At 35.6% G+C, this 24010-nt stretch overlaps 2 protein-coding genes across 5 annotated transcripts; both read left to right on the forward strand.

The window, feature by feature from the left end:
• The first annotated feature begins 673 nt into the window (after positions 1-673).
• LOC306867459 (ras association domain-containing protein 1-like) lies at positions 674-12901 on the forward strand. 3 transcript variants are annotated; one of them, XM_079413118.1, is made up of 8 exons: positions 674-896; positions 2015-2049; positions 2428-2969; positions 4954-5078; positions 9048-9152; positions 11639-11942; positions 12043-12158; positions 12262-12901. In XM_079413118.1, exons 3-8 carry the CDS (start codon positions 2687-2689, stop codon positions 12409-12411), a joined length of 1083 nt encoding a protein of 360 aa, XP_079269244.1. In that variant the 5' UTR covers positions 674-896; positions 2015-2049; positions 2428-2686; the 3' UTR covers positions 12412-12901. The 3 variants fall into 3 exon arrangements, with proteins under 3 accessions (XP_079269244.1, XP_079269243.1, XP_079269245.1); XM_079413119.1 differs by lacking the exon at positions 674-896 and adding an exon at positions 1183-1258; XM_079413117.1 differs by lacking the exon at positions 2015-2049.
• A 1095-nt stretch (positions 12902-13996) lies between these two features.
• LOC306867186 (tumor suppressor candidate 2-like) lies at positions 13997-17738 on the forward strand. Of its 2 annotated transcripts, XM_079412766.1 has the most exons (5): positions 14009-14148; positions 14632-14838; positions 16002-16085; positions 16192-16312; positions 16417-17300. In XM_079412766.1, exons 2-5 carry the CDS (start codon positions 14687-14689, stop codon positions 16480-16482), a joined length of 423 nt encoding a protein of 140 aa, XP_079268892.1. In that variant the 5' UTR covers positions 14009-14148; positions 14632-14686; the 3' UTR covers positions 16483-17300. The 2 variants fall into 2 exon arrangements, with proteins under 2 accessions (XP_079268893.1, XP_079268892.1); XM_079412767.1 differs by lacking the exon at positions 16002-16085 and having other exon boundaries at positions 13997-14148; positions 16417-17738.
• The last annotated feature ends 6272 nt before the right edge of the window (positions 17739-24010 follow it).

Raw genomic sequence — 24010 nt, forward strand, 5'->3', positions numbered from 1 at the left:
TAGTGTTAGACCATCTTGGGATTGACCCATGCGTAATGAAACCGTTTATATTCTTGATTAAAGACTTAATAACTGCATGCTGGCCATTGTTCTGAATCAAAATATTGCAAATTGGCCCCTAATATAGTTACAGTCACATATCAGGGAGAACAATAGAGTTTGTTCAGTGAAATGTCATGAAATGACTGGAGAATCCAATGACTGTAACAAAATCAGACATTCATGACCAATTCCTGTGACCCGCTGTCCTTCATCCAGCCTCCTTATCTCCTCCTGTGGGTCTCCAGACCTCCCTTCCTGATGATAGAAGACATCCGCTATCAGAGAATAAGAGTTACATCAAGCCTATGGACGTCTGCCAACTCCTAGTGTGCAGCAAGTTAAGTGCACTAGATTTTGATGCAGTCATGCACTGAAAGTTTCACATGGGAAAATGGGAACTGATCTCCTGATTTGCAATTTTTCAGTTTCTTAAAGTCATATCCAACACGTATGCACAATTCTGTAGCAATATCCTGAAGAACTGTCAAAAACGAGATAGTTTTATGGAGCGCTTTTATGGGAAAGTGCTGCGTTATAAGAATCTTGTTTTTGTTCCACAGAGGAAAGAGTGATGTGAATCATTTTTAGATGCTCTGTCCCTTTAAGAACGAGTTTCATTTTAAATAAGGTCATTGTAAACAGACCCAGAGGCGGGGGTTCGCAATAAAAGACCAGAGGGTCCACCAAATGTTTCAGGAAATGATGTCCGCTCAAACTAGGACAGATCGCGTCGGATTAAACATTAATCTGAGTCTACGGCGCATGCGCAGAAACGCGCGTTAGCGGTCGCGCTGGACAAGGTGCGCGTTCAGAGGAGAAACGACCGCGGATCACGAGAAAACATCTCGCTGCCGGTGTTGTGCCTATTTTCGACTCCCTGCCAAATTATTACCCCCCTCGTTGAAATCGCCACCTGATTGCCTAATCCTAACCCCACCCCTAATCCTAACCCCTCCCCCACACCTAACCCTAAACCTAACAATACTAGGGGGGTAATAATCTGGCGGGGGTCAGAATTCGGCACTACACCGGTAACGTTAGAGGATCATTTTCACTTCAGTCTTGAGCGTAATGGAAGACGTTTCCTCAGTTTTGCGCAATCACTGGCGTGATCTGCTCTCAAACGCGCGTCATGCGCGCAGATTACGCGTAATGTGAGGAAACCGACGCGTTTACTGTCAGTCTGACCATTAAAAGTGACTTGTTTTGGTTTAAGGTAGGTTTGTCTTCTTACACAGTTACTACAAGACGTCCAAATACGAGTGAAAACTGAAATCTAACTTTAATTGACACATCATAGGCGCACTTTCTTACATTTGTAGTCTTTTTTTCCAATGACGTCAAATTGCTAGTTAATCTGTAAGAGATTATTTCCTTATATTTGTTTATTAGTCTTTTCTGTGTGTCATTTGTCTGCAATTAATACTACACATTTCCACATTAGTTTTTATCAAGATGTTATATTAATTTATAATTTCTAGTATTTAAGCATTCATGCATCTATTCATTTATGCTGTTATTTATTTTCTTATCCTGTTGATTTATTTTCTATATTGTATTCTATTCTGTTTATTTATGCATTTATTACTTATTAACTAGTTTATGCAGTAAATTCATTTGAAGTCACATTTTAACACCTAATCCGTATTCTAATCATTCATATATTAATTTTATTAAAACAAAATTCATTTATTAATTGAATTTTTTTTTTCAGCATTTATTTATAGATTTATACATTTATGTAAGTAGTCACACATTTAGTGGTGCATTTATTTATTTGCTTATTCTTTTAGCTAATTATTTGCATTAAGTAATTTGCCAGTTGCACATGCTTTCAAATCTAATCTGTATCTATTATTCGATTCTATTCTATTTTATTCTTCACTTTATTTGTCTGTTTTATTATTTATTTATTTGCTATGCTTTTGTGACCCAGTTTTACGCCTCTTTCTGTTCATGGTTGGTTTTTCAGGCCTGTTCTCTGGATTAGGACAGTAGCCAAAAGAGGTGACCTACAATAAAAATAGTCCAAAACACCCTTGAGTGCAATATCCCTCCTCACGCATACTGATCAGCCTCCAGATAGATGTTGTCAAGTGGTTTTGTAAAGGACAGATTCGTTTCACATATCCACATATATTCCCATGTGTAGACTTTCTGACTGATGTTTAAAAATTACAGACTAAACATTTAAATCTGTTCAACAAATATCACGGGTCCTCACTTAAAGAAAAAAAATATATATATATATATATATATATAAATATATATATTTAATGGAGTCCTCTGAAGATGAGAGATATTATAACTATCCACATTTGCTGTAATCATACAGAACCACAATATAGAGCATAATCTAATCTAATCTCTGTTGTTTTTCCTCAGATTGAACCAGATGCTGCTGAAAACTGACATCTTTCTGAAAACTCATCAAAAAAACCATCATCTCTTTTATATTAAGACTGTAGGATTGACAGAGTGATCCATGTTTGTTCTGAGCCTGGATATGCAAACACAACAGAACCAGACCCGAAGTCTGTCTGCCTGGTTTGGCGTTAACTGGATCGCTCTGATGTGGTCTTAAATTATAAATCATCTCCCATGACCTACTGAGCCATGCTTTTCAGCCTCTTGTGCTCTCAATATGGCAAAATGTGAACTTATTGAACTGCAGGACTTGACTCCAGATGACCGCATCGAGTTAGCGCCCCCTCCACCCCATGCAGGACCCACTCTGGAAAGGTGGAGCAAAGAGAAGGTGGTGCGGATGGTGGGGGAGCGTGTGCGTCTGGAGGACCCCGACTGGCTGACGTGTAAACCGGGATGGGGACACGACTTCCAGCCCTGCAGCCAGACGCAGCTGAGCTGGTGTGACCTCTGCGGAGAGTTCATCTGGGGCCTGTACCATCAGAGCCTCCGCTGCACACGTGAGTCATTAGGAGATAATCGAGACCATTTCCACTGCCATATCTGTCTTCTGCTGCTGTCAAGACAATCTGGCCCTCAGAGAGCGTAAGCCAATAGGAAAAGGATGTTTAGACAGGGAAACAGACAGTTTAGAAAGCGTCTTAGAGATTGTGTGGGTGTGTAAACAGCAAATCAATCAATAATGTCATCAGTTTATTTATGGCCAGTAAGTCACAAACATAGCAAATAAAATAACACTCAACATAAGCATATAAATACTGCAAATGCATAAACACAAAAATTTAATAAAAATTTGGCAAATAATGCAAATAGAATAAGCAAATAAAAAATACTAATACATGTATTAATACATAAATCTATAAAGAAATTAGTGCTGTCAAATGTGATTAATTCAAAATAAAAGTTTTTGTTTATATAATATGTGTGTGTACTGTGTATATTTATTATGTATATATAAATACACACACATGCATGTATATATTTAAGAAAAATATATACATACAAAAAAGGAAGTCGTGGCCTAATGGTTAGAGAGTCGGGCTCGTGATCCAAAGGTTGCGGGTTCGAGTCTCGGGCCGGCAGGGATTGTAGGTGGGGGGAGTGAATGTCCAGCGCTCTCTCCACCCTCAATACCACGACTGAGGTGCCCTTGAGCAAGGCACCGAACCCCCAACTGCTCCCCGGGCACCGCAGCATAAATGGCTGCCCACTGCTCCGGGTGTGTGTTCACGGTGTGTGTGTGTTCACTGCTGTGTGTGTGTGTGCATGTTGGATGGGATAAATGCAGAGCACGAATTCCGAGTATGGGTCACCACTTGGCAGTATGTCACTTCAAAATATGTTGTTTATATATTAAATATTTATATATAATATAAATTATATGAATATAAATATATACATGTAAATAATTTCAAAATATAAATTGTATGTGTGTGTCTATATATACATAATAAATATACACAGTACATTATATAAAAAAAACTTTTATTTTGGATGCAATTAATCATAATAAATGCATAATAAATAATTAATCAAATAAATTAATAATTTAATACCTGAATTATGTGTTTAACTGAATTGTTTCATTATGAAAAAAATATAAATTAATTAATGGCATGCAGATTTGTTGTTAAAATATGTGCAGCTGGCTTCAAATGTATTTCAAGTAAAAAACTGCTCAAACAAACTAACAGAACAGATACAATATAGAAAATAAAGAACAAAAATAGTATAGAGAAAATAAATGAATGCATAAATAACTGCATTAATTCATAAATGAATGCTTTAGCAACCAGCCAGAACACCTTAGCAATTCTCTGGACTGACGACATCCCAGAATATCTTTTGGTGTTGAATCAGTGAGTACTACCCGCATTTTCTTCAGAAAAGGTAAAAATATAGTTTTCTCTGTTTTTCTCTTTCTTCATAATACGTGATCAAATATTAAAACGATCATAAACAGCATTGTTTTTACACTTCGTAAGGCCTTGAGAAAAATGGGTCAGTCAAAACCAGACCACAGATAAATGACTTGTTCATCATGTAACCCAGAATATACATGAGCATGACCAGCAGGCGGCGCGGTACATTCATTCATGATGAACCAGACCGTTCTGGACTGGAAACGCTTGACCGCTCTTACAAAGGTTCAGTTTGTGCCACCAAAAATAGACTTCTGATCTCTTAAACTGTTGCTCTGTGAATGGAGAACTGTATTTAAAGGGACAGTCACCCAAAAATTAAAATTCTTACAAACCTTCATGATTCAAAACAGTTTGAGTTTCTTTCTTCTGTTGAACACAAAAGAAGATATTTGGAAAAATGTTGGCAACCAAACAGCTGACGGTAGCCATTGGCTTCCATAGTTTTATTTTCCATACTATAGAAGTCAGTGGGTACCGTCAACAGTTTCTTTACCCATATTCTTCAAAACAGCACGTATTTGTGGTTTCGGTTTGTAAATGAACGTTTGTGTGTTTTTAGACTGTAATTACACTTGTCACTACCGCTGTCAACCCTTCATTCAACTGGACTGCAGCTTGAACTGCGACGCCGTCAGCGAACAGCTAAACTACTGCGAGGACACTATCGAGACGGACACTAATGTGGTGAGCGAACTTCTAACACTACTAGAGAGAAGAGTTTACCAGTAAATGTAAATCAGAGACGTGCGCAGGCGTTACATTTAAACATAATTAAATTGTTCCACCCTGTCATCTGTCGCTAGACGTAGATCAGCGTCTCAATGCACCATATGCCATCAGTGCGGGTTTATTACCGTCCTACACACGCTATGACGTGCACAATTTACGACAGCGCCACAGAGGAGCAGCTACTTACATTTTAGCATTTTAAATGTAAATAGTTTCTTAGATTTATCTATTTTTTAAGATTTCTGAAAATATTAAATTTATGAACCATGCCTGTATATTTAAAGTTGCATGGGGTATTTGGTTTATAATTAGCTATTATTTACATAATAATGGAAGGTTATTGTCACATTGAAGGAGGGATCTGCCATTGATTTTCAGTGTAAGTGAGTGTGTGTTGAGTAATGGTGTGAAAGTGATACGGGGGAGGGTGGAGGACTGACAGCTGGGTGAATGAACTAATTAGCTCAAGTCAATGGTGTTTCACAATGGAGCTCTTATCTAATTACAAATGTGCAAATCATCTTAAAATCTCAATTGGTCATGCAACACTTGCGTGATGGTCTATCTTATGCTTTTAATCCATTTAAATACACACATGACTTTTTCCAGCAGCACATTTTTTGCAGATGGCCCAGGATATATGAAATATTTATATATGTGTATATCCTCCTGAAAACCAGCAATTATGCCTGTAATAATAATAATAATAGTAAATATTATTGTTGTTGTTGTTGTTATTATTATATACATAATAATGTAAAATACATTCATACTGTTATTTACTATTATAATTGTATTATTTAATGTAAATGTTAATTACATGTAATGTTTATTTCATTATTTTATAATTATTTGTAAATTATATTTTTCATTTTCAGCAGTAGTGGTTAAGTGATTTGTTTGTTTGTTGCACAGTTTTTCTGTCATATCAAATGTTTGTTAATTGGTCATATTGGATGATGTAATAATAAAAATTATTATATTATTACCGGTATTATTATTATTGATATATACGTATTATTTACTGTTAAATAATACTTATATATTATTATTTTAAATAATTATTATATTATTAATATTAAATACCTTTTATATACATAAGAGTATAAACATACTATTATAAATGTTGTATTTAAAATAAATTTAATATATTTGTTTAACAAATATTACTGTATGTAATTATTTTTATAATTCATTTATAATTATATATAGATGTATATTTTTATTTTTATTTGCCCACTGAAGTGACATTGTTTGTTGCATGGCCTTTTTGTCATACTAAATGTTTGCATGTGATGATAATAATTTTGAATAATTTTAATAATTATTATTATTGCTAATATACATTTTATATGCTTTATAGTGTATATGTATTTAAAGTACATGTATTCTATTATTAACTATTATAAATGTACTATTTAAAATAATTGTTATATTTTTAGAAACATTACATTTTTGAAAATTATAGAATTTTATGCAGATTAGCAAATTGTTATTTTTGGATATAACAACAACAACAATAATAATTATAACAATTATTATTATTTAAAATGTATTTATACTATTATAAATACATTATATATTTTATAATGTATATATAAAAACTTACATATATTACTGTATGTACGTTTTTTAAATAATTATATTATTTATAGGTGTAATTATATTTTGATTGGTTGAAAAATATTTAGAAACGTTTTAAACAGCAAACCATCTTCCATTGTTCTGCTGGGTTTCAGGGGGCGGGGCAGGACTTATTTGGGGGAGGAGCCTGTTTGCTGTAAACTCAGCCCGAGGGGCGGAGCTCAGCGGAAGGGTGGGGTTTTCGAATCACGCCTGTAACGGTTGCGTCCCGGTTGCACGAGGTCGGTCAGACAGCCACATCATCCTCCTCAGACACAGCGGAAGCTCTCACACAGTCCCGGTTCGCTCGGTGTCGGTGTGATAATGACGGACTGCGAGCGGTTGGACATGACTTGGGGCAGCAGCGCGAGCAGCGGATATTGCAGCCAGAGCGACTCCGAGAACGAGCTCGAGCTCTTCTACACCGCGCGCACCTCGCTCAGAAAGACCAAAAGACGCAAGGAAAAAGTAAGACAGCGGTTAATAGTCATACAGAATACAATATTAACCGTCATTGCGTGTTATTTTGGTGTTTTTGGGCGGCTTCGCGACTTTATAGTCCAGTTTGAACGGGTGAAACTGAACTAACGGAAATCCAATGCGTAACAGTTACGCGCGTGCGTGTTTATTTTAAATGATGCGTACATCTACTCACGAACTCGAGAACACATTTAAGTAATGTATAGAATTCTTAAAAAGTATAATCAGTAGTTTGAATCTAATTATATATTATTTTTACATATTTATTGTCTTTTTATATAATATTTTAAACTTATTTATTTGTGTGCGTGCGTGCGCGTGCACGCTGGGGGGGTTTCCTCTTTAGATGACGTCAGGCTGAGTAGCTCTTAACGTGATAATCAAAGAATCACTGCAATCTGTTCATAATATAGTACATAATAAATATAAAGACTTGACTCTTAATTAAACCGTTATTACTATTCATGACACCAGCTTTTTTATTCAGACATAAAGCTGGACCAGATTTATTTTTATTTATGTGACTTCAATGAAACACTTTGTATTATTTTAGTGGTGCAAAGCACCAAATTGTACATTATTTGTGGAGTTCGTCTTATGCATTTGTAATTTATAAATTATTTTTAAAATAGGCTGTAATAATTTTTAGAAAAAACCCAGCAATTTTATTAATTATAGGCCTATATTACGTGTTTATTATATATTTGTTAAATTATGTATTTATTAATATTTATTTCAATTTATATGGTACTTTTCACAGTACAGCTTTACAAAAAATAACCATATAATGTAAAAAGGACCAAATAAATTGAATTTTAAAAATATTTATATTAACTTGTTAATTTAAGTAGCTATTACATATGATAAATACTTAATATAATTTTATTTTTATTTTATTTAACCTTTATTTAACCAGAAGAGACTCTCTGAGATTAAAAATCTCTTTCGCAGGAGTGTCCTGGCCAAAATGGGCAGCAATACATCAATTTCATCACAGAATGTTACAACACAAACAAGTTAGAGACACTTAAAAACAGTTAAGTATCATTGAGTCGATTTCCATTTAATTATAATAAATATAACTACTTTAAACAAAATAGCTGGCTCTCAAATGTAGGAATCACTTTCCTCCACAAATTTAGGAAGATTTTATATGTGTGAAGTTTTAGAGGTAATGGACTGACTGAAATCTGAAAGCGTTTAGAGTCGACATGAATGTGTATGTGCGAGTGTGGAACTGTGTCTGTGTGTTTCCACTTCCTGTCTGCTATTTCTGGATGAGGGAGGGTTGTTTTCTCTCTGAGTCGTGGGTAAAGGTATCTAGCTGGATCTGAAAGACTATTTCAAACCCACGTTATGCCTCAGATTGCAATTGTTCTGCTCTACAAACACAACCAGCTATTGTTGTTCAATAGACTGTTTTTGTCAAAGTTCTTCTAAATCAGATCCTTGTTGATTTGTGTCTCAGAAAAACCCATGAATATTAGTGTTTAGGACAAATGGTCAAGTTTTCATATCTTCTCTGTTTGTTATATATCAGGGGTGCCCAAACTCGGTCTTGGTGGCCGGTAGGTTTAGGGGTGGAGATGGGTGGGTTTAGGGATCAGGGGGTGGAGACGGGTAGGTTTAGGTGTATGTAAGGTGGGAGGAATTGGATCTAGATCCAACCACGCCCCCTGGATCTTGAGTTCTGCAGTGAGGACCATCTCCTGAGTTTGGGCACCCCTGTTATATATTTTGAGGAATCCATCAGTCAATCTGAGTCTCTTGTGGTCTCTTGTGGTCATGTGATGCATCTCACACTGTTCTCTTGTCCCACAGGATGAGCCAGTGGACTGCAGGAAACAGGAGCTGTCCCTCAGTGAAATACAACAGAAAGTGAAAGAATACAATGCTCAGGTTAACAGTAACCTCTTCATGGTTCTGGTAAGGAATACTTTCAGTGTTAAATATGTAAATATAGATTACACTTTATTTTAAGGTGTCATTGTTACAGTGTAATTATACATTTAAGTACTGATTAATATTAATTAACTACATGTATTTACTATATGGTTAGGGTTTGGATTAGGGTTCAGACCAAACACGATAACTATAAAGATAACGATAAAGATATAGTTCCAATAATTGTTCTCGATATTAAAGAAAAGCAGAGTCCACATCACAGCTATAACGATAAAGGCACAGAGAAACTATATCGTTGGGATCACTTTCAGAATGATATTTTCCAGCTGATGAACGATAAAAACATTGACACCAAATCAGAATCCATCCTGCTGTAATGAGCTTGAGAATTTAAAGCGGCAGATGAGCGTGCAGTGCTTAGAATAAACAGACGTTATTATTCTATTTAATTTGTTATATAATCTATTAGTTTATATAATAACAACATTTATAAAAAATTATTATAATATAATTATAATTGTATATAGTAATGTGACATATTACCATATATGTCCTTTATGTATACATTTACAGTTTATTCTACCAAATAAAAAGAAATGTTTAATTTTATTTAAATCTAAAATAATTATATAATAATATAGAATACTATTTCTTATATAGAAAATATATATATATATATATATGTGTATATTATTATTATTATTTAGTAATTTAGCAGATGCTTTTATGCAAAGCGACTTACAAATGAGGACAACAGAAGCAATCAATTGTAGTATTAAAACAACTAAAAATATATCCAAAGCTAAAACTTTATAAATGTTACCTATACACATTTTAAAAATAAAAATGACAAATGCATACAACAAAATTTCAAAACTTAACATTTAAATGAAAAACAAAAAACTAAAGCTTAAAAACAATTCAAAATATTCAGGAACAAAAGGTATAAGAGTATAATAAAGATTCTAACATAACACTAAGCCAAACACCAAAAAAAAAAAACTATATATATGTATATGTACAACCACCCACACACATATATATATATATATATATATATATATATATATACATACACATTTATAAATTCAATATATATATATATATTATTATTTTTTTATTTTATTTATTTTATTTATTTTTTCATTTGGTTTGCTGAAGTATTAAAATAACTCAAATGAAATAAAACTAAAACTTAATAAAAGACCTATACAGACATAATAAATTCAGACAATATTTAACTAAAATTAAAGTAGATAACAAATACAAATCACGACACTATAGTTTATCAGTAATCCTAAGAAATAACACTGCCAAACACACATGCTAAAAACAACAACTTACACATAGTAAGAAATGGTTATAAAAACTGAAACAGAAGTGAAACAAGTAGTAGAAAAGAAGAGAAATCAAAAGCGATACTTATATCCTTTGCCGGTGTCCCAGCCCGGTGGAGTCACACGGTAGAGTCGATGGTCTTTACACTCTTCGGTCTTCACACGAGGAGGACTTCAAGATTCAAGATTTTTTTATTTGTCACATACACAATTATACAGAGTATAACCAGCAGTGAAATGTAGGTCAGGTCCGCTCCAAGGACAGTGCAATTATAAAGAATACAAATATTAAGAGAAAGAAAAGTAGAAAAAAATTAAATAAAATAAAGATAAAAAATATAAATATAAATGTGCAGGTCAGTATGTTGTTGACTTAGATAATAATAAGAGGAATGTGCAAAAAGTTGTACAGGGTATGTAAATAGCAGACAACTGCCGCGGTAAACTAAGCTTTTTATTATACCCATCTAACAAAATACTAATTGAATTTAGCTGAACACACTTTCCTTATTTTACCACAACAAATGGCCAAGCAAGTGTAGACACTTGACAAGATACACGAGACAGAACGAGACCAAACGAGATATTGGCACGTCTCCACACAGTAAACAAAACAAGCGTTTCCTACCAACGACAACTGCGCTAAACACTAATAAGACAAGTACATACACTTACAAGCTGCTTTTAACTTCCGCTGATAAAGTATTTCTTTACACTGTTTTCTGCTGGCGCTTCAGCAATATCAGCACGTCTCCACACAGTAAATCATTTAATTTATTATGTAATCTATTAGTTTATATAATGACAAAATTTATAAATACATATATAGTTTATAAATTCATAAAAATATGTATTTGTTACTTTTTGCAATATAATAAAACAAAATGATACATATTAAAATTAACAATGTTATTATATATCTGTGATGCCTAGATTATAATTATATTAATAATACATAATGTATTATACATTATATTATTGTATGTATATATTTATTTGTGGTGTTTCATTGTAATGGTACATAAATGTAATAATATGTAAATATAATATAATAATATGCGTAGTATTATATTAGTTACACTTATATTATATATATATATATGTGGTATTTCCTGTAAGTATTAAGCTTCAGAGTGTAACTGTAAAAATATTTGTGGTCTTCCCCATCAGAACCGTGATGGATCTTACACTGGCTTCATAAAGGTCCAGTTCAAGCTGGCCCGGCCCGTGTCTCTCCCTCCTCCACGGAGCACGTCCTCCTCCTCCTCCTCGGGACAGGATGGCAATTGTCAGGAAGACAAAGCACTGAAGCACCGCACCTCATTCTACCTGCCCAGAGACACGGTCAAACACCTGCACATCAGCTCCAGCACGCGGGCCAGAGAGGTCATCGAAGCACTTCTGAGGAAGTTCACCGTGGTGGACAATCCGGCCAAGTACTCACTGTTCGAACGCAGCGAACGACAGAGTCAAGGTGAGGAGACCACTGATAGTTATTCTGACATCTTCTCTACAGGAAACAATTAATACACCATAAACAAATAATAAAATTCATGCCATCTTTCTCTTTTTAGTGTACTTAAGGAAGTTAGCAGATGACGAACGTCCGCTTTTCCTGCGCCTGTGTGCTGGACCCAACGAGAAAGTCCTCAGTTTAGTCCTTAAAGAGAATGAAACGGGGGAAGTTAATGTGAGTTTTCCTCTGAAAAAATACCAATTTAAATATGCAAAATAGTTTTTAAAGACATATATGCGCATTTGAGGTATGAGCATGATGTTGTTTCTTCTGGCAGTGGGATGCATTCAGTTTTCCTGAACTCCAGAACTTCCTGCGCATCCTGCAGCGGGAGGAGGAGGATTACGTGCGGCAGATCGTGCGGCGCTACGCTCTGGCCAGAGACAAGATGAAAGAGGCTCTGAAGAACTGCAGCACGCCAGGCTGAAACAAGCTGCTTCTTATACCTCAGAAACGAAAGAAATCGTGAAGGAAAGGATGCTCGTACACAGCTTGTTACTGTTTGAATCCAAAGAGTGTGTGGAAGAACCCTATGTCCTGCAGTGGACATGAGAAGGGTCAAAAGTGAAAGGGAAATGCAGTGAGAGAGGAGTAGCGTGTGTTTAAGCGTGACTGGTGAGCGTGAGAGGAGTGTGACGGTAAACTGGAAGAAATGCTGCGGTCGTAGCTTTAGATCCAGATGTGGAGTGACATTCCAGTGTGAGCCACAGATTGGTCTGTGGTGAATGAAATACATAAATGCAGATTATAGAGTATTTTTAGCGTCATTTATACATGTAATAGGGAAAAAAAAATATTTGAATGTCAGTATTAAAATAACACCATTTAGTGATACAATACTTGTCAGATATTGAAGCACCCATGTATATATTGGATATTCACTGCAAATGAAATTAAATAAAATATTTTTCCCCTTTAAGATGACTGTTTTTGTTGTGCGCAGGAGCCATTAAATTAAACCATTACGTTAAAAACATAAATATATTTACAGTGAATATGTCAAAGTCATTTACATGTGCCAAACTTCCGGCTACCAGGTGGTGGCGCTATGGCCTTTAGATGTCTTCATGCTAGGACTCTTACCAAACATGTGGAGTTTGGTGCATTTCAAACATTGTATGCTGGAATTATAACAATTTCCCTTCTCATGGCGAAACAACGAAGTTTGTCGGGCCGCCACGGACACGTCCTTTAATGAAAACTCAAGATCTTTGCAATTTAATGTCACAAAGGGCTTTAGATCACACAGACCAAATTTGGTGTTGATCTGTTTAAATCTCTAGGAAGAGATCATTTAAATACAATGCCTGAAAATGGCAAAAACGGAAATGTTATAGATTTGTGCCACACCCACTTCTGAAACCCATATCAGATTTAAATTTTCACCACGTGTGTTCAAAGCTTACTGAGTTTTCGAGCATGTTTAGGCCCTCAATGCAATTCATTTTGGAGAAGAATAAGAATCAGCAATCCCAGTAGAGTCCTCTCACCACGGTGCTTGGGCCCTAATTAATTACATTTAATAATAATAATGAAACTTCATTATTCACTTCTGTTACATGAATGTAAAGGGAAATCCTTTAGTTTTTAAAAAAATTCTATTTGAAAAAGTTCTGCTGTTGAATACTTCACAGTGCGACCATGTAGTTAAGAAAGCAATAGTTTTGATTACAAATTATTTGTGTTTAATTGTTTGATAACTGATATGCCCAACCATTCTTAAATTAAGTTTTGACTTATTTAGACTTTTAAAAAATCAAATCAATAATGTATGTGCACAGTATATTAAATAAATGTGTGTTGTGATTCCAATGTTAGGTGCTTAACAATAAATAGTCTCAAAATCTTTCGTTTTGATTATGTAATGGATTTAAAAAAAATACAAATCAAGTGACAATAAAATGAAATATCATGACAATAATAAATAAAGTTTGACTAGGAAAAATAAAATAAAGACTTTTATTCTATATAATCGTGAACTTTTATGCTATCCAGCGCTACATGTAATTTCCGGTTTGAGCGGCTGAGCGTGTCTTGATTCACTCTGATCTGCAGCGGTTCGTTTATGAGTGACTTTACACACTCAATAAATCTGTTCAAACCGGCGTTAATTCGCATTATTTCCGTTCTCCTGCTTCATTTAACATCAGGAGACTAAATTCAAGTAAGTGCCATCGTTATATATGTGAATAATTGTATGTTATAAACTCAAACGTTGTATGACATTATGATGCTAGCGGTATTAGCATGAAAGCTACATCAATTTAGACTATTAGAAAATTAAATAATTGATTAGTAACAATACATATGCAATTTTGTTTTATTAATTAAATATAAGAAATTCAAATCTTGTTTTTGTTGAGTTATTTGGCTGTCAAACACAATCTGACATGTTATGCTAATGCTGAGGTGGACATTTCTGTTACATAAATATTATGTAAAATGTCACATTATTAAAAATGTAAAACAATTTAGAATGAATTTGCGTTAATAGAGGGGTTGAGTGGGAAAGTAAAGCTGACAGGTTTCCCATGTCATAAAAAGCTAGCCATATTTCATCATGACAGACATTATCAGATTCATGACATCAAACATGTCAATATTTAACAGTATGAGTTCAATAACAGTTTATTGGTTCTTCCTCCAGAGCTGTGCGGCTGTCCCGAGTGTGACCCGAGCAGGAGGAGAATGTTCTGCAGCCCATGATGGGCGGCAGCGGGTCTAAAAGTAAAGGCTACTGGCCGTTCTCAGGTTCAGGTGGCGGAGATGAGCCTGCTAAAGATGGCCAAGAGCAGAGCCTGGCCCGGGTGCGGAGCATTCGAAACGCCACCCCTTTCGTGTTTACCAGGAAGAGGTAAATATAACCACAGCTCCTGGCATGTGACAGCATAACTGGACCACTGTGCCAGATACACTGGCAACAAGAAACAGATCATCTGAAAACCACACATTCTTGAGTTTGAAAGTAACGTATTCGAAGTGTTCACAGTCATTGAGGTAACTGAACCTTTAGGTAAAGGATAAAGTACACTAACTAGGATACGTTATTGCAAAATAAACCTTGACAGAGTGATCAGGTTTTGACCAGCTGACTATACATTACTCCTCTTATTTCATGACTACTTACTAAATAAAAAATTAAATTCTATGCATGTACAGTACAAAATTTTACATACAATTTGTAGTATCTGCACAATGTTAATTATTTCACCAAGATAAGAGGGCTTATACAAAATGCTTATTATTATTTTAATTTAGTACTGACCTGAATGAGTTATTTCACATAAAAGACGTTTACATGTAGTCCACAAGAGAAAATAATAGTTGAATTTATAAAAATGAGCCTTTTTTGTGATGGTTGTTCATGAGTTCTTTGTCCTGAACCGTTAAACTGCCTGCTGTTCTTCAGAAAAATCAGGTCCCACAAATTCTTTGGTTTTCCAGCATCTTTTGTGTATTTGAACCCTTTGCCACAATGACTGTATGATATGAGATCCATCTTTTCAGCTGAGGGACTCATACGCAACTATTACAAAAACTTAAAACGCTCACTTTTAGTTATTTATTTAATAGTAAATCTTCAAAATGTAATTAAGAAAATGCAGATTTTTCGTTAGAGGTCAACTGATTTATGTTTAAGTGTCTGACAACTAATACGCACAACCAATTTTTAATTATTAAATCCGCTTTTTGATTTTTTTTTCTTTTGGGGGAAAAAAAGTCAAAGGTATGCAAAACAATTAAAGAAAAATGTTCATTTATGAATACATTTTTCTGTAGAGTGTTGTAATGCCATTGTGGGTACTATTTATATGGGAAAATAGAATATTTATCTCCAAACTTATTTATTACATATTTTCTTTAAAAATGAAAATGAAGTGACCATATATATCACACACAAAATCTAAAAATGTAATGTTTTTATAAGAATTTAAGGATTAAATATAAGTAATTACATAAAAATGTGATGAACGACAAAAACATTGACAGCCAATCAGAATCAATCCTGCTTTTAAGAACTCAACCATTTGAAGCGGCAGATGACAAAAACGCAGCTCATGATTATAATGAAGAGAATAATATTGTGCGTTGGTGTCAAAGGTAATGTAGTTATCATTCATGGTGTGAATAGGCCATTAGACTTGTAAAATGTATTATACTTTGCATATGTACTTTTTTTTTTTTTACTTGTATTCATGTTTTTAAGCTCTTTGTACTTCGATGAGGACGGTGACCTGGCCCACGAGTTTTACGAAGAAACGGTAGTAACGAAAAATGGCCGCAAAAAAGCCAAACTAAAACGAATCCACAAGAATCTCATACCTCAGGTAAATCAGCATGGGAATGCTTTGAGAACGTTTGTTTGAATTACATTGAATTAGAATGACAAGCTGCGATAACTTCAACGGTTTTATTGCAAATTTTTCCATAGGGAATCATCAAGTTGGATCACCCTTGTATCCACGTCGATTTTCCGGTCGTCATCTGTGGAGTTTGATGCCATTGGTGACCACCTGTGAAGAATCCTTCCCCCTGCATTTTCCTCCCACCCGCTGGATCCCGGACACGCTTGCTGTGTAGCGCCCCCTTGTGTTTAGGAGGGCTTGACGCGTGTGTGAGGAATCCTGGCAAACGAGCCGCGAGATGCTCCGGCTGTGTGACTGAGAAGAGGCTGTGGCCTGACAATGACTCTTTTTATTTTCTCGTTATCCTCCACATGAAGACTATTATGGGCTGTACGGCCAAGACACTTAAATGTGGTTTGTAAATGAGTTTATGTATGTTTGTATGTGACCATAGAAATTAGCGAATGTTTAGCTATGTTTGACTTTAATCAGGAGCACATCATGAAGGACTCTAGAGGACATTCTAGCATGTTCAGTTTAGAATTTCGAAGAAGCCCTCGGAATGATCAGGTGGCATTTGAATGCTGTAATTGATGGGCATTGTGTAACAAGCAGAGCTTCACAGATTGTAAGGACGCGATGTTCGTAGAGGTAACGCAGTTAGGGTTAATACACAAGTGAGTAAAACAACAGCCAGGGTTTTGCATGTAGTTCCTTATAGAACTGATTCTGCTTTCTTTTCAGCCTGTAGGAGAGAATCAATGGCTGTTTACTATGCTGTGATTTGTTTGTATGCTGATTGGATGATGGAATTGCTGCTGCTCCTTGATTGGACAGTTGAGGCATTGACTGACACAGTGCTGCCAGTCACTGTGAGATGCCCCGCCCCCTCTCACTGTTGTGTCAGTCATTATTTATTACAGTTGAAATGATCAGATGGCATTAAAGAAAATACCACGTATAAATGCACAACAAACTGTGTTTGTCTTAATATAATTCAGTAGTAAAACAGAATGTTAAGTGGAAATGTAGGTGAACCAGATTCTATCCATGTGGATTTGGGTGGAAAATAAGGGCTATTACATACATTTTTTGATTTGTTGATCATTTCTATAGTCATTGTAAAAAATGTTTATGAATTATTCCTACTATTGAATATTCTAAAGAATGTGATGCATAGGAAGTGACATCATTTGGACCCTTTTGCAGCATGACTTAAAATTAGGTTCATTTATTAATTCCATTTTTCTTATTTCTTCATACACAAATTATATTATTGACTGGAGTTTGTGGATTATTGTGATGTTTGAATTCTCATTCTGACGGTACCCATTCACTGCAGAGGGTGAACTGTTTATTTAAGTAAAGGGTCCAAAGTGAGTTCATGTTGATATAAAGTCTAGAAACCAATACTTATGTTTTTTTCCCCAATGATCAGTTTAATTAAGTTCATCCACAACAGCCAATAGGACAAATTCAAATACTTAAAGCTAATTTATCTCTCTGCCAGTAGACTGTCTTTTCCTCCTGCAGCCTGTTTTTCCCAGCTGTCCTCTACTTGAACCCTATTGTTCTTTCCACAGGACTGAACTCAACCTTTGCCTGGTTTCCTTAATAATGTTCCATCCACAAACAAAAGAGCTTACTATCTTCTGCTATAGGAAACTTTTATCATTACCAAGACTGTTTTCCAGCAATGCAAATCTCTGAACTGAACAAAGGCACTGGCAGAAACTCAGGAAAATCTTTTGGACCTGAGGGAAGCCAAATTTATAGGATTATTGCTAAATCAAGCCTTGTTGCTTGAAGAGATTTGAACAAGCCGCTAACACTAAAGTCACATACAAACTTCAAACCAAGGACGATAATATCTTAAGTTTTAATAATCATGTATGACAGTGAGGAAAGGTACAACTATTACAATAACAACAGAGGAACAACATTGTTGTAATCACTTTAAAAACTATTTATTTTCGAGCTGATGAATGTGAAAACACTGACAGCTAATCAGAATCCATCGGTAGATGACAAAACTCACTGCAGAACACAAGATCCAGGGGGCGGGATTGGATCTAGATCCAACTCCTCCCACCTTACATACACCTAAACCTACCCGTCTCCACCCCCTAATCCCTAAACCCACCCACCTCCACCCCTAAACCTACCCATCTCCACCCCCTGATCCCTAAACCCACCCATCCCCACCCCTAAACCTACCCGTCTCCACCCCCTGATCCCTAAACCCACCCATCCTCACCCCTAAACCTACCCGTCTCCACCCCCTAATCCCTAAACCCACCCATCTCCACCCCTAAACCTACCCGTCTCCACCCCCTAATCCCTAAACCCACCCATCTCCACCCCTAAACCTACCCGTCTCCACCCCCTAATCCCTAAACCCACCCATCTCCACCCCTAAACCTACCCGTCTCCACCCCCTAATCCCTAAACCTACCCATCTCCACCCCTAAACCTACCCGTCTCCACCCCCTGATCCCTAAACTCACCCATCTCCACCCCTAAACCTACCCGTCTCCACCCCCTAATCCCTAAACCTACCCATCTCCACCCCTAAACCTACCCGTCTCCAGCCCCTGATCCCTAAACCCACCCATCCCCACCCCTAAACCTGACAATCTCCACCCCCTAGATGTGGATCCAACCCCGCCCCTTGGATCTTTCTGCAGTGAGGGGCCACTTGCTTAATCTCTTGCCTTGATAAAGTAGACTTTATCTGGCTCCTCTCCTTTCTAGCGCTGCGGTCGTTGTCTTCGTCCTGAAGCATGAATGTAAGCAAAGACTACAGAAAGTCATACGATTTTTGAATGAACCGCTCTTTTTAAATCTTCCCGGTCTTCTTCAGTTGTTATGACATCTGCTTTGAGCATTATAATGCACTTGATTAGTTTCCTCTATAATAAGTAAATCCACTTCACCAGCTAATTACTCTACAACAGAAATGCTATAGAGCTACTGCAAAAACGGTTCAAAGACAAAATTGTAAAGATGGCTGCGCATTTGTTTCTCTTCGGTCTATAGCCTAGTTTGGTGTAAAGAGGCCTTAAGTATTAAACTTAGTGGTGTAAGTGTTTTACACCGTTTGTGCTACACACATTAATGATTTATCACATCATTTTGGCTTGTTGTAAGTGACTTAGAGGATAAAATGAGTGAATAATTCCCATCATAGAGACTTTGGGTGGTATTTACTGACTCCGGCCAGAACTATCACTAGCCACTATCAACCACTCAGAACAAGTTACCGCATAAGTTGTGCTAATAACCACTTAAGAACGTTTTAGCAAGCAAATAACCTGATTAGAATTTTTCTTGAGCAAATATTTCTTCCCGAAAATGTAAACATTTTTATGACATTGATTATCACTCCTGAAGGAATCTACATTCCATGTCCATGATTCCATGGAACCATGGTTTCAGACCCACCCATAGTCCTAATTGGTGACGTTTATTCCCACTTGGTGTTCTGAAGATTAGCTGTGATTTCTTTAGAGACACCAAAAATGAGCTGTGATGGCTTTTAGCTGCTGTGCCTGGAGCCTCATAATCTCTATCATATGAGTTACTCAAACTACTTCAGTGCAGTTGAAACAATTTCATATCCCAAATCTGCAATCAAAACTCCCACGTACGAACTGACTCAGAATTACATCCATCTCAGCTGTGCGGCTGCATTTAGCATTAGAAGAGAGTATCTACCAGTGGTTTACAGATTAAATTTGCACTGTTTCATACCAATGTTATAGTTCACAACACTTGTATGTTATACAAAATGTTTGGAATTGAAACAGAATTTCAGTTTTTGCCCTTTTCTGTGCAGATTTAGCAGAGAATTGGATTGAAACGTGGTAAAATGTGTTAAATGAAGCTGAGAGTACTACACTTTTACTGGTAGGTGAAAACATCATTAATTTACAGTATAGCCTACACTGTGGAGTATGCCTACCGGTTCTGATGAGAAAATGCAAGTATTTTATGAATTGCATACAAATTTGTACAATATGATTCATAGGAAAATATACAATTTGTAATAAAAAGCAAGCATGAAGATGCACCCATTAACCCAACCCTCAATGGGGCGTAAGCAATTTGCCAAAATTCGCTAGTATGCTAGTATTTCATTCGGATTACTAGACATCTCTTGCTGAATTACACTTGTAACAAAGCAATGCCACGTTACAACAGTGTAGTACACTAATATTTTAAGTCTACATCTTTGCATACTGCTTTTGTTTTAGGACATAAAAATGGTCTACGTGCTTGTTTTGTCCTCGGAAAGGTTATTAACTTTTATCTCATTGTTTAATTGGACTACTATAAATAAAGACATTTTCACACAAAATTAAATTTAACATTTAAATTAATTAAAAAATATATTTATTTCTAAAATTAAACCTTGGCCCATGTTCACAACAGCATACTACCAGACTATTTCTCCATTATATAGTATGTGTTGTTGCATACTACTATTTGAAACTTTGCAATGCATATTGCATACTATTTAGAATAATATTAAGCAGTATACATTATATATTATGCTAATACTATATTCTTTTAAAAATTGGATGTTTGAAATGGTTACCATTATATATCACACACCAGTGTCACTTTAGAATCACTGAGATGCTGTTATAGGTTTTATTAATAGTTTGAATTAGTTATATTTTTCCATTTTCATTTTCATTTTTGTTGAAGTTTTAGTCATCTTTAAATGTCTATATACAATACCCAATGTCCCAATACTTTTGGCAAGTCATTGGTGTTTTGTGATGAGTTTTTGGCTCAAGGTCTGCATTTAAAGTCACACCTGGGTCCTGTTCCATTAAACGAGTTTACCAAATAAACCAGGCTTATTTCAGTTAGTCTGACTTATTTTGAACCAAATCAACTGACAATAAGTCAGACTAACTGAAATAAACCTAGCTTATTTGGAAAACTTGTTTAATGGAACAGATGCAGACCAGTCTAGTTCTTTCACACTGACTCAATCAATCATTTCTTTTTGAGCCTTGCCTTATAAACAGAAGCACTGTCATGTAACAATAGAAAAGGGTTCTGTCCAAACTGTTGCTATAAAATTAGAAGCACACAATTCCCTAGAATATCATTATATGCTTAAACATTAAGGCCCGGTTTCACAGACAGGGCTTAGACTAAACCAGGATTAGGCTATAGTTCAATTAAGACATTTAAGCAATTTTTATTAACTTGCCTTATAAAAATCATTACTGGTATGCATCTTGAGACAAAACAAAGGCACTGACATGTTTTAAGATCAGTCAGTGCAAGTTTATTTCAATTGAAACAGCTCAGAATTACATTTTAGTCTGGGACTAGTCTTAAGCCTTGTCTGTGAAACCGGGGGTAAGATTTGTAATTATAGAAATTACTAAAGTGGTCAAACCTGTTCATTAGAAGGGGGTGTCAATACTTTTGGCAATATAGTGTAGTTACATTAATTTTATTTCAGTTATAGTTATTTTAGCACATCAAGAAATGTTGCTTTGTCAACTAGCTAAAATAAAATGTATTTCAAAATATTTTATTTTATGTTTAATTAATGTTTATTTTAGTTCAATCAACAAAAATGTTTTTTTAATGGTTTAGTTATCCATAATAACCCTGCACACTGTTTCAGATATTATTTTTAATCGTTTGCAGAATGCAATACTCTAGTATTTAATTCGGAACACAGCTGTTGAGAGTGTGTGCAGGGCTGATCCATCACCGCGAACTGGTCCACTACTTAATCGTTTTCAGATGATTCTCAATAATTGAAACCTCAGGCTCATTAGGCAGCGTTCATGTATCTCAAATATTTAGCCATGTGAGCAGGAATGTTCCAAACTCTCAGTTGTGAAGTAAATGTTCCTCAAGCCTATAAATTTTGCATTATGGCAAGTTTGTAACATAGAAAATAAACATCCCTCAAATGTCTCTTTTTTCATAATGGGATTGTTTAGAAAAATTCACGCAGCCCTTTTCAATGATGTGTCCTTGGCTACCGTGAACGTTCTCCCAGCATTGACGCACAGCAGCCTGATTCTTGCTATGCCAGGCGTCCATGTCCTGCTGGTGGTAGTGACCTTCGTTCCCCTCCGAACAGTGACTGTCCTGAACAACAGAGTCATGGGCCCCCGGAGAGGAACAGGGGAAAATATGTGTACTCATCCCGTTCACTGACACAGGAACCAACTCAGTGAAAGTGTGTATGACTATAAAGGAGGAGTTCACCCAGAAATTCATTCTTAGGCCATCCAAGATGTAGATGAGTTTGTTTATTCATCAGAACAGATTTGGAGAAATGTAGCATTACATCACTTGCTCACCTATGGATCCTCTGCAGTGAATGGGTGCCGTCAGAATGAGAGTCCAAACAGCTGATAAAAACAGCACAGTAATCCACACAAATCCAGTCCATCAATAACCATCCTGTGAAGCAAAAAGCTGCGTGTATATAAAAAACAAATCCATCATTAAGTGTTTATGTTCTCATACTTGGCTTGGGTTTATTTTAGTTAAGTTGACTGAGCAGTTATTTAGCCGAGTGTTCAGCTGCTCTTCTCCATACTAAAATAGGACAATAAATATTTGGAATGAATAAATATAAATTGCAATATATATTACAATATATACATTTTTTATAATATTAATTTGTTCACTATTCCTTTAAGGAACTAAAAAAGACCAATGCTTTTTATGTCAGTTTCTGTCAGAACAGCATTATAATCAGATTTCAGTGTTTTCCTATCCATTTTTCCATAAAGCTCCATGTTATTGCTGAGCTCAAGGTTTTTAAGGATTCAGTCTCTCTTGTTTTTTACTTACAGGTCTCTCTGTTCTTTGCTTTCTCTGCAAACCCCCCCGAAAGCCGCTCCTGAGTCAGCAGAGAAGAGGAAACAAGAGAAAGGGATGGAGAGCAGTTCAGCTGTGTTTATACTGGCTTCGTCAAATATGATGATCGCGTCGCTCAGATATAGGAGGTCAGTTATCAATCTTCTGATTAACCAAGACAGAGCTGATTGATTTTTACTCAGGGATTCATCACTCTAAACAAACCTTTCAGACTCCACTGACGTCACTGTTTAAACCACGAGCCAACATTTGTTTTGGAGTTTTTGTGCTATGGACATTAATTAAAATTCTAATTGTGTGGCTTGTCAGTTTTTTTTCTTTTCTTAACTCTGAATCTTCTCAGCAGATTTTTACTGACCTGGGCACCTGGGTAATTACTATTGAATTGGCTGGACTTAGCCTGTGATAAATTCATTGAACACTGGTAAATATGATTGCACTTTGAAGCCATTTATTTTATACAGTATAGATACAATAGTGGTCTTGGACATATAATATACTGACACCTACTGGTGTGGATGCGTGAAGTTTTTGCTTTAATAATTCATATGATTGTCATATAATAATTATAACATCATATGAAATCTATGAGGGACCGACCCGTTTCATGTAAAAGTTTTTCTTTAAATTTATCATATACTTTTATCTCTCATTTTAGTATAATTTCTATAATATTACTATTCATTTTAATATTTTCCATTTTCGATTTAAAGTTTTAGCTGTTTTGTTGTTTTAATAATTTAAAAAAATATATATTTGATTAATTTTTATTTCAGTTTTAGTCATTTTAGTTAGAATTTGAACATT

This window comes from Barbus barbus, assembly GCF_936440315.1.
Source record: "Barbus barbus genome assembly, chromosome: 49".
Taxonomy (NCBI): Eukaryota; Metazoa; Chordata; class Actinopteri; order Cypriniformes; family Cyprinidae; genus Barbus; species Barbus barbus.

What these genes read in the sequence shown, in the direction of transcription:
- LOC306867186 (XM_079412766.1), top strand. Translation starts at nt 14,687, where the DNA reads ATGATGGGCGGCAGCGGGTCTAAAAGTAAAGGCTACTGGCCGTTCTCA. An exon ending in TTCGTGTTTACCAGGAAGAG is followed by an intron (nt 14,839 to 16,001) that starts GTAAATATAACC and finishes CCTGCTTTTAAG; the next exon opens with AACTCAACCATTTGAAGCGG. An exon ending in ATTGTGCGTTGGTGTCAAAG is followed by an intron (nt 16,086 to 16,191) that starts GTAATGTAGTTA and finishes CATGTTTTTAAG; the next exon opens with CTCTTTGTACTTCGATGAGG.
- LOC306867459 (XM_079413118.1), top strand. Translation starts at nt 2,687, where the DNA reads ATGGCAAAATGTGAACTTATTGAACTGCAGGACTTGACTCCAGATGAC. An exon ending in TCAGAGCCTCCGCTGCACAC is followed by an intron (nt 2,970 to 4,953) that starts GTGAGTCATTAG and finishes GTGTGTTTTTAG; the next exon opens with ACTGTAATTACACTTGTCAC. An exon ending in CAGCGAACGACAGAGTCAAG is followed by an intron (nt 11,943 to 12,042) that starts GTGAGGAGACCA and finishes TTCTCTTTTTAG; the next exon opens with TGTACTTAAGGAAGTTAGCA.